At 36.6% G+C, this 11,505-nt stretch overlaps 1 protein-coding gene across 1 annotated transcript in view; it reads right to left on the bottom strand.

Moving 5' to 3' along the window:
- CA10 (carbonic anhydrase X) overlaps positions 1–11,197 on the bottom strand; it is a gene marked incomplete at its 5' end in the record, with an annotated part of 121,129 nt that extends 109,932 nt beyond the window's left edge. The window contains one exon of the mRNA XM_010288533.1: positions 11,055–11,197. Coding sequence (XP_010286835.1) covers positions 11,055–11,197 — 143 coding nt within the window. The remainder of the gene's footprint in view (positions 1–11,054) is intronic.
- Between the last annotated feature and the right edge of the window lie 308 nt (positions 11,198–11,505).

An 11,505-nucleotide genomic window follows, 5' to 3' on the forward strand; every position in this document is an offset into this window, starting at 1 on the left:
GCACAATAACAGAGGACCATTCCATCTGAAATTTGATTATAGATCCTGGCATACATCCCTGTGCTTCCAAACAATACTCCTCTGTAAATATGTATCTATAAAAGGAGTGTGGTGTAAGCACTATAAAAAGCCTGGATACAACACCCATCTGCTCATGGGTAGACTGTGGCTTACTGGCATTGAGAAGATTTCAAATAGACAAGATAAAGTGCCAAAGTTTTAAGCCCAAAGTTGAGATTTAGAGTCATGGATTTACTGTTGGGTGGCTAATGAGTCCGAGAATCTCTCCAATATCATGGCTTTCTGTCCATGCCAAATCCATCTCGGTAGTGAGGTTCTGGGGTTTGGGTGCAGAGTTTCTCTCTCCAGGGTTCAAATCTGTCCTGGGGCAACATCAAACCAGGAGACCTGTTTAACAGTGTTTCTGTGCTTCTAACTGAACAATACCTAGTGAATAGCCCCATATGTGTCAGACAGGGAGTTACATCCCCATCCATCTTCTAGCAAAACCATGGCAGCCTGTCATTTTTAGTAACACACTGGAAGAAAAGATCATAAATGTACATTTGCATCAAAAGTTTAAGTCACTCAAAAGTAGCTATTAATGTCCATCATATAAATAATATGCTCTACAAAATTAAAGACAAAAATATATTTATTTGGAAGTGCTGTGATGATATCAAAAGTACATTTGTGTGATTAAAAATTATTCGCATTTTAATCCTTTTTTTTTTCCGAAGGCTTCTTCGTACAGTACATTTGAACACTATTTTGGGTAGATGTCTTAAATAGCCCTAGATGAAATAGGACTAGATGAAATACTTAGTTAAGGCTAAATGCTTAGTTAAGGCAAAGTATCTTTAAAGTAGCTTTTAAGTGCCAGCTCAGCATAGCTGTGCTGCCCTTGGCATAGCCCTGGAAGATGCTGTGATTTAAAGTCGTATCTGCGATACATTTCTTTGCACTGTTTGTGCAGCAGGGAATGGCGGACTGCAGAATGCGAGTATAGGGATTTAATACTATCAGTAGCAAATTATGATGTTGATATGCTGCCTACAGCTGCTGGCTGGGGCACAGAAGAAATGATATGGGAGCAAAAGGTATACCCATTCCTTTTTACTACACATCCAAGGAAAGTAAAGAAACAATTTGTCCTTATTAACCGTTGCCCCCTCTCCCCCTTCCTCCTCATCCCCAACATATACCTCAAACGTATCTACGTTAACAACATGCCATGTAAGTTAGTCTATTCTGTGCAATGTCCTCTTCTGCTGAATAGCTTCCCTGAGACAGGTGGCACTGAGTTAAAATAAGTAAGAGTGCAGTTTCTGAGCAGTATGTCACAGCTTAGAGATTAGCACTACTTATATTTATATTTTGTACGTTTTCACCTTGATCCCAGAATTGGCTTTGAGACAGTCAGACCTTGTGAATTCATAACACTGAAATAAAGAGTCATCTTTCTTGAAAAAACAGAATTATCTTTTAATAGTCACTTCAGATGCTCTAACTGCCTTTGTGAAACAATCCCCTTGGGGTATATCAGCACTTACATGAACTTCGTTCATCTGGTTTTACACGTGATGCAAGTTATGCAGATGTAAGTTCAAGACAACTTTACTGAAGCCGTCCCTTTACCTATTCACAGCATTATTCAGAGCTACAGCTGATGCAACGGAGACAAAACATAATTTCAAAAAATCAACAGTTTATTGACTTTCCTTACAAATGATGCTGTTTCTTCAGACCGATGCTTTAATCAAAGCCTTACAGTGAGTTTTCAGATTCTGAAACATTCTGGCAAATAGACTGCAGAAGAAACCTTCTATGTTCATTCATCTTTATTTGACTGCTGAAATGATGAATTTCAGAATACAGCTTTAGAAAAAGGAGGTAAGCTAAGAGTCTCATACACATACACACAAAGGCATACATACAAACACACTTATTTTTCCTATGAGACAAATGTTCTAAATTGAGACAGGAGAGGTGAACTGCATCCTGGCGAAGACTCATCAAAATGGGACTGTTACGTATTTGGCATTTTCTACTGATGTATCAAGATTCTAAATTTTTTCCCCTATTCTTCTATGCAAGTTTACAAAAGGAAATGTTTATTTATTTTAATAATCTTCTTCCCATTTGCCAGTTAAAAGAGACTCCCCAATGATTTCTGGTCTCTTTTTTCAGTTTAAAAGCTAAAATTTCCATTGTCAGACCTACATTGATAGTTTGGGGCTGTTTCTTGTTCAGGGACACAAGCAATAACTTGATAAAGAAGCTAGAGGTAAAATTGTTGTTATAAGTGCTTTCAGTTGAAAGTTACAGAAAACAAACAGTAGTTACAGATTCAAACGCTTACCTAAGTGACGCAGAGGGTGACACACATCGACGCAATACTACTATGAGCTATGATTTTCTGTCACTTTCTGTACAGGAACAGAAACAACAGGAACAACATATTCCAAATAAAAAAAGGGTACATGCAAAAGGATTATTTTCTCTTTCCAATTTTCTTGCAAGGCCTGTAACCCCCTGTAATATACACTGTCCCTTATATTAAGAACAGTTTCTTACCCCCAATTTATGTACATTTTCCTCCTCTGCTCCAGAATCATCTACCGATGGTTTTCCTCAGCCTGTTGAGTGACATGCGGCTTAAATACCCCCACTGCTTTACCACCCAGATCCCAGTGTGATGAGAAGCTGCTGATCCACAGATTTGTTTTTGATTATTTGATACAGTTCATTGACCATTGCTTCAGTCTTCTCCCTTAAGCTCCTTTCTAGCATCTAATCCTAAAATACATAGTTTAATTCTCCTATCTATAAGCAAACTGTGCCTGCTTCAATCTTCAACAATCAGCGATTAACAGTACCAGGAGGAAAAACAATGAACTTGCACTTCTCTCTAACACCAAACTGCTACTCAAAATACCGAATGGCACATTTTACTACCACAGCAATTTGTATTTCACCCTAGTAGCAGTGTTTTTTATCCCTGTCTTTTCTAGCTTACAACAGAATTGACATGTGTCCATTATAAAGTACCTACTCCAGCTGCAAGACAGGCAGAAATCCCTGACAACTATTTTTTTTTTTTTGATTTCTTGATTACATTCAGTGTAAAACAGTACAGGGACACGTGACTAAGAGAACTGTTATCCGTTGTGCTGGAGACACAAAACCAAAAAAAAGTTTCACAAGCACCAGACTTGCAATTATTTGGTGCTTAAGGCTCTATCCAGAAAGCAAGTTTACTTAACCTTAACTTTCTTAACTCTTACATGAATGAACTCATAAATCAACATGGACCTTCATTTATTTCCTGACTCTTTTCACTTATTTGGGGTTGCTGCAACCCAATGACAAATCTGTCTGTAGTTCACAGCTTTAACCATTTTGGATGAAAGTGAGAGTTATGTAAAAAAAGGAAGAGAACCTTTTTCCCAGGTTGCTCAATGGCCACGTTCGGTTCCAGTTTGTCAGGAACTGGGTCTCCTACAGCTCACACTTCACAGCTACCACCACCACTATGCCTGCTGTCTGCATAACTACTGGGGAAGCTGGCTTAGTACCTCACTCCCACAAACAGCCAAAATGTATCATCTCCTGCCTAGCTGGTCAGCCCACACCTAGCATACATTGTGAAGTCTCCTCACTCCATGTATAAACTGGTTTCCTAATCTACACTTTTAGAGAATTCCAGAGCAATCTGTAAATCCTCTTCAGGAAAACTAGCTTGGATATAAATACATACCTGGTGGATGCAGGATCATAGGTTGATCGGCTAACAGTCTTGCCACCAACTTCAATTGGTGAAGAACCAAAACCACAGTCAACATACTGGGAGAAGCACTATTATGCAATATACTCACCTGCCAGCCAGGAAGCTGCAAAGCTCAAATGTTTGAACTCACATAGGAGAATAAAGTAATACTCAAATAAAAAAAAAACCTGAAGAAGAATTATTTTGAACTGTTGATAAAGAATTATTTACTTATCAGTTCAAAATAATTTCAAGCTGGGCTTATGCTGATTACAAAGAGAAGAAAGAAAATCTGTCTTGGATGCTGCGTAAATTATTCTTAAATGTTTAAGAAACTGTTGCAATGCTGTTTTTAAGCACAGGTAATGTTAGCTACTATAGCTGTGTAGCTATTTAATGTTCTGAACATGTCACCTTCTTAAAGGAGTGATAACTGAACATAACAGGTACCTATCATTTGCTTTCTGAGAAGAAAAAGAAAAGAAGTCTCCAGTACACACAACCAGTGACCATAAAAACTGCTTTACAAATTGCAGCCTTTTGCCATTGAACTGAGAACACAAAAATGTACAATGTTGAGGCCAGGATTTACCAGGAGGAGAGGTATGTGGATTCTCATTAACTCTGGTTGGCATGGCGAGTTGTTTTGCCTCAGATGAACTGGTGGCAGCTGAACAATAACCTTATTTATATATGCTAGCATCTTCACAGATGTCTTGACATTGATATGATTCAACTTCTGTGTACAAAATCACATGGAACATCCCCATCCATTACAGCAGGCTCTCAGTAAAAAATATTTCTTTGATATTGTGGCTAAAATACCCGCTTTCAAGAAATTATTTTACTCAGTTTCAAAATGTCATACATTTATCATTTTATATTGTAACAAAAAAAAGCGAAGAATGAATCATCCTTCTGAGACCAGGAAATGTGTTTTAACAATGTTAAAATACAAAACTATATTCCATTTAAAGCATATGGTGTTCGGAGACTTGCACACCTTTATTGTGACAGCAGGATCAGCATGAGAGGAAAAAAAAATCTTCAGCCTTTTCAGATCAGTGGTTATAGCCTCAAGTACCGCGTCAAGTACAAAGACAAGATATATGTTACTTTTACTTCTGCGAGGCTTGAAATAAATATCTAGATTTACAAATAGACTTAACTACAGGATGAAATAAATCCAAGTAAGAGGCTATCAAAACAATGCACGATGTATATTAGAAGATGGAAAGAGAGCATTAGGAACAAAGTTGGTACTTTTAAAAATTCCTTTGAATATATCAAACCATTTAGTATTTGGAAGCCAGCTGCTGCTCCAATCTTTTTTTGAAGCTGAACTGGAAACAGGAAAGCAACGTACTGAAATAAACAATTGAGGAGGGAAAAAAGAAAGGAATGGACAAGACCTTTGGCTAGTACCAGTTAGCCCAGCTTCAATAATATCACACACTCTTGAACCTTCCAATGGATCTGCTGCCCAGTGTCCGTTACAGCAGATCCCCTTGATGCTTCAAGTAACATCCCATTGGATGCATTTCCAGGGTTAGCACACCCACCTTTGCAAGGATACCATGGGTTCCTTTTAATTGCTACACAACTGCAGCTGAGATACAGTTTAACACCTAATTTGAAAGGTACTGCTGCCAAAATGAAAGTATATCCTGAACTCTAAAACTTGGTACAATACAGCTTGTGGAGTAAGCCCGCTGAGTCACTTCTTGCCAAGTCTAGGATCTCCTAGGAAGTTTCCCATGGCAGACAAGTGAGCTTCTTTTATGACACTGGACAAGATTAAATGTCCAGCAGAGTAGTTACACTGGAGCAAAAAAACCTGGATACTATGAAGCAGCTGTACAAATGCATTCTTGTGCCCGTTCCGCACTCCTTTACGATTTCAGTGTGCTCCACTATCACAGACAACCAGAAATTTAGAACACATCAAGATGCACATCTGAGTCCCCACATATTCCACATTGATTCAGTCTCACGAAAGGATCACTGAAGTGATAAGGAAACAGAAGTCCTAGTATAAAGACGGATCTAGGCCCTGAATATATGTTTTTCCCTATGTATGGTCTACTAACAGCAAAGTTTGCAAGTACCTCTGAAATAATACTTAGCATTTTTTCCTGTTCTACAGTCAATGACAAGGACAAATAAACAAGTTACTTTAACTTGCTGGTTTCATTTTATGTTCACTTACTAAACACATCAGAGAATATGCAATACTGTAGAAGTATTAGAAATGTTAAACAATTATTTAAGCAGCAATACCATATTTCATTTTTTATTCATTAAAGTTTTTGATGTTTGCATCAGACTTTTGACTTTTGAAAGCCACTCTAAATCAAAACATCGTATTATTAAGCCCTCTAAAAATTCATCACAAATCAGTTTACAGATGACATTGATGTCTTATTGCTATCCATTCCTCCTGGGCCATTTCTAACAATTCATTTTTTATATTCCTGCAGTGCTGAAATATGGTTCACACCAGTATCTGTCCTTTTAGTAATCACCAAAGCAAAGCTTGGCAGTTGTCATATATTGCACTCTTGAGAAAAATGCTAGTAATACTCTGAATTGATTGAACAGCATGGAATCAGAACTAGCTGGCAGAGAAACCATTTAACTGATTTCAATTCATAAATCTCTTTTCTCCTATCCTATTTTAGTTTAGAAACTGCTAAATATCGCCATTATCTTGTGATGCATAGAATGAACCAATTATTTATAAAGATATTAATTTAAATAATACGTGATTGCATTCATTAATGTCCCATATGAGAAGGCAGGCTTATGGATCTTACTGAGTAACTTTCATTTATGTATACTGAGCTAGAGAACATATATAACAGTCCTTGGCCAGCAGACAGTGATCTGTTTATTTCCCCAGAGGTCAACATCAGGTACAACGGCTTTCCTTGCCTTAAAAATAAGGTGATTTTGAACAGAACTTTACCCGCTTTAAACTACAATTTAAGTCCTTGAGCATGACCTAAAATGATTAGTAACACAGGCATCACTTATGTGACAAGGTTTAATTAGCTGGAGGGGATGCACTTACTGTCTAAAGCAAATGCTGTTACTTAACATGTTTTTAGGCGGGGTAAAAAAAAAAAAAAGAGTATGGCCAAGAACAGTCCTAAGGAATCTTGGAAATAGGGCTCTTGAAATTAAGTCCACAGAGAATGAGGAGATCAAAGGCAGATGGGCTACAGGTAAGTCAGGGACAAATTTTGGGGGACCAAAGGCAGAGCTCTTGGAGAAGAAAGACTGCCAGCACTGGTAAAGGAGGAAGAAATCCCAGCAGAGGACTAGCTCAGTGGGAAGTGAGGTCGTTTGTTCATCTACTACTATCATCCACCACAGTCCAGAAGTCCCTGCTTTGGAGACTGAAACCCACAGTGCTTGCTGCCTAAATGTCACTAGGCTACTACTAAGCTCATCAGCAAAGTTATTCTGTTGTCCTGTTGCTGATTGCCTTGATGCTTGTATGAATCCAAAGAAAAAAAGCAGAGACAGTAAAACTGTTTTTCTTTGTGACAGACTGGAGGAGTGTGATTGGCATATTCAAAAGGGGTTGTGTTGTTTATTAAAAACGGCTGTTTATCTGAAATGGACTGCATGTTAAACTCACTAAAATGGATAGTCAAGAGACAAAGCTGGGCCTGAGAGAGAACTGAAACTTGGGGAGTTTCTTCAAAAGCAGCATTTCTTCTGGGGAATTTATCGGCATGTAAACTAATTAAATATCTTGTGCTGAGATTCTGGATCTTGAAATCCAATTATCTGTACCAATGATATTCAGCCTTCAGGACCTGAAAAGCCACTTTCTCAGGAAACAGAGAAGCACAAACATACAAAATAGCACAGCACAATTCCGAATAACATCTGATGATGCTTGAATTGTAAATTGCATGACCCAATACCACACTGCAATCATTGGGCAGCACATAAAGCAATGTATTATTGCTCACTGGAACTTTATTGAGTTTTCAAACTCGAATAAAACTGATTTCTACTTTAATAGCAAAAAAAATTGTAAAAAATCTGAAATTACTGTTCCAAGACTAACTGTACTGAACGTTTCCTTCCATCTAGCTCTCTCTTAAGGCTTGACTCTCCTCCCAGGTCCCTTTTCAAAAGATGTGTATAGTTTTGACTCTGTGCGCAAACAGCTGTCTCTCTTGTTCACTATGCATGTAAGCTAGCTTATAACTTTGATTTGAAACTGTATCAAATCCGTTTTTATTTATTTATCATTTTTCTTAGGATCAGTTCCATACAATCCTTTCAGGTACAGAGTACAGCATAATCATGGTTAAGTCTTGTCTAAGAAATTCGCTGGCTGCTACATCAATTGGTTCATTGCCCTGAAAATTGAAGTGCTTCAGCCCATATGAAACACACCTCTATTTTTAACATATAAAAAACATTATCAAAAAAGTGAACACAAATATACTACCTGCCAAATCAAATCCTCACTGAAGCCTTAACTATGAGTGAAGAATTTTTTTTAAGACATTAAAATTGCCATCTTTTCCTCAAAGGAGAATTTTCATTCAGCCATTTTAGAAACATCTCTAAAACAGACTAACCACAACTAGAAAAATCCTTCTCTTGTATAACATGATAGAAGGCCATCACTTACAGCAGCAGGATAATATTTGTGAGTGTGGTAAGAACACCTCATTACTGATATAGCATCTCCCAGGTCATCGGTGCCTCTGATATTTTATTAATAATAAGACATTTGCTTCACCCTGAGCTGGTACAAATAACCAGCTGAACTCTTAGAATTGCTAAAGGCATTAAATGTTCTGAAACTCCTGGCTTCAACTCACTGACAACTTCCATATAATTTTGTTCTTGACTTTCTTATTATATCATACTCTAATTTATACATAATCTGAAATATGTCAGCTTTTACATAAATAGCAGAGTCAATAAAACTCTTTTTTTGTATCAAAATGAAAAGCCTCAATGCATTTCTGTTTAAAGAGCAAAATGTACATACTACCCTGAAATTTGGGCAATAGTTGGAAGCATTACTGTCCTTCAGTAAGTAACAATACCACCATTTTATCATTTCTGTGATGAAGCTTATGTCGATTCTGATGTATGTGCACATGTACCACCAGAACCTCAACGGGAAGTATAGAGCAAATTCCTAACATCTCATACTGTTTCCAGCAGAAATCTCGTTTGTCAAGACAACAGGAGAAGATGAATCATTTTGGAATAAGCTTTTGTTAGAGTCTTTGTTTGTTCTGATATTGTAAGTCCCAACGCCTTTTCATCTGCATTGTTTTGTATTACAGATTGAATAAAAGAGAACTGCCTGCATGGAATAAGCAACAAAATCTTTAAAATAACCTTGTAAGCACCCGCACATAAGAAAAGCAACACAAAAACATTATGAACTAATGACTATTTCCAAAAGTCCTAACAGTTTCAAGATGTTTTATTTATAAATAATTTTAGAGTTGAAAGTACCAACCCTTCAGTTGGATGAACAAAATTGATAACTTAGTTATTTGAGGATTGTCCTTCAGCTTCCATACTGTGAATACATTAATACATTCTTTAGTGAAAGAAAAATCATTAAGCATAATCATTAGGATCAGTTTGTTTTTTGAAATGCTTTCAAATGACTACCTCTGTCTGGATGGTAATTTAGGAACCAAGTAGATCTTGGAAATTTTTTTTTGTGCTGCACTCTAAAATTTGTCTGTACTCCTAATTTTTAGTGAGTATAATTATTTTGGTAAACATAAATGGAAAGAATGAGTTGGCACCTAACCTTGGCAATGCAGAAAACACTTTTAAGAACTCTGTATGTAAAATGTCCCTAACTAAGCTATTAATATGAGCATGAGATTATTAAAAGTGAAACATGCTTGGGATCCAAATCTGCTTTCATTGTTTAGATTTGTTAACTTTCTGCATTTTTTCCACTGTATATACTGATATGTAACAGTTTCAATTCTGCTTCTGAGCACTGGGTCAGCAAGCACAAATGCACATGCCTGAGTGTTTTTCAAATTCATAGTCATAAATTTTTTTTCGTGAATTATTTTGACTTACATGCATGCATTAGCACAATGTTTCAATATCTGAGCTGCAAAAAATTGTAGAAACATCTAGTGAACTTCAGCTTTCTACTAAATAAAAAACCCGTCCACATTTTAGCTCTTAGCATAATTCAGATATAGTATAAAAAAGGGAGGATATGATCACTCTTTATCAGCAGTATTTCTGTATGTACACATACCTCAGACAACAATCTCCATCCATTTACAGAGCATCATTTTTTCAAGATTGTGTCCTGCCTCCACCTTCAATCTACATGGACTATCCTAGACATCAAGGTTCCTGACCCACAAGTAGACACATTATCTAACCCCAAATGACTCTGCTTTCGTACTTCAGTTTATTAAGGTATACTTTATAAATCTGGGTAAATAAGATAAGGTTTCTATATACATAATTTGAAAAATATTATTGGTTAGAAACAGTAGTTAATAAACTAGTCAGCTGTGGCAGTCACTTTTCAACAAGAAATTATTATGCTGATTTTAGATGAGTAAGATAGTCTTTTGCTAATCTGTAATTTCCATCTGACCCAATATCCTTGGAGATTTACTTATGATCTATTAAAATGAATGTTGTCATTCTGTTTTCTAATTAATATATGTGAGGAGATGTCCAATAAAAAAAATCTTATAATGAGTGCCAATATGCTCCAGGTAACACTGAAACTAGATTATTTTTTGAACACATTGGTCTGCCTGTCCCATGCTGAGATATGTATCTCATAGTTGCTTCTATTTCATAGCACAAAGAAGCTCATTCATCACTTCCTACCCCTTAACGTGATGGCATTGCAATGTTATCTTGATTTAGATGAATAAATGAAGGTCTTTGCCATCTTAAACAACACTTTTAGCATACCACCTTTAGAACACCACTTGGATGAACACCAAATTTAATTATAAACGTGGAGTTTCTAAGTGAGATGGTATTCTTCCAGGCAGAAGAGTTTTAAGTAACAAGTTACTATGAAAATATAAATACATGCTAGAAGACACCTAAAAATGTATGGTTGCTATCTCTCCAGCAGTGACGAAATTGTGTGATTTGCAAAGCACTATGTTGTTATTCTGCCTCAGAGCTGACTGAGATAAAAATGTAAATGCTTTAGAAATATAAAATAGAGCACATATTTGTAAGTCTACTAACTTGTTTTTATGCAAGAACATGGTAGAACACATACCTTTCTTCCCCCTGTGTTTATGCGAAGTGGAGTTAAGAAGGGATCAAAAATCATATGGCTGGTTTCAATATTGACAGGTGACTGTCTTTTCCCAACAGAGCAAAGATTCCAAGCTGAATTCACCAAACCCCAAAAGGAGGGAACTGCAAAATACAAAAAAGTGCAAGTTTAAGAAAAGCCTGAAAAGACTAGAGAAATACACGCAAGGCACATAGCCAAATAATTAAGTTTGTCATATTGTCTGCACACACATGCTGAAACTAGCAAATTCATCTAGCACTTGAAATTTAAAACGGCATACACAAAGACCAAAACATATTGTTTCATATATTTTTGTATAAAGAATGAAGGTTATGGGTTTTTTTCTCTTTTGAAGGTACCTAGATATAATCCCAGGTTCAATTATAAATAGCTCCTTTGCAGTTAGTATTATGGAATATCTACTGAGCAA

The sequence above is a fragment of the Phaethon lepturus genome, unplaced genomic scaffold (assembly GCF_000687285.1).
Source record: "Phaethon lepturus isolate BGI_N335 unplaced genomic scaffold, ASM68728v1 scaffold7566, whole genome shotgun sequence".
In the NCBI taxonomy this organism is placed as follows: domain Eukaryota; kingdom Metazoa; phylum Chordata; class Aves; order Phaethontiformes; family Phaethontidae; genus Phaethon; species Phaethon lepturus.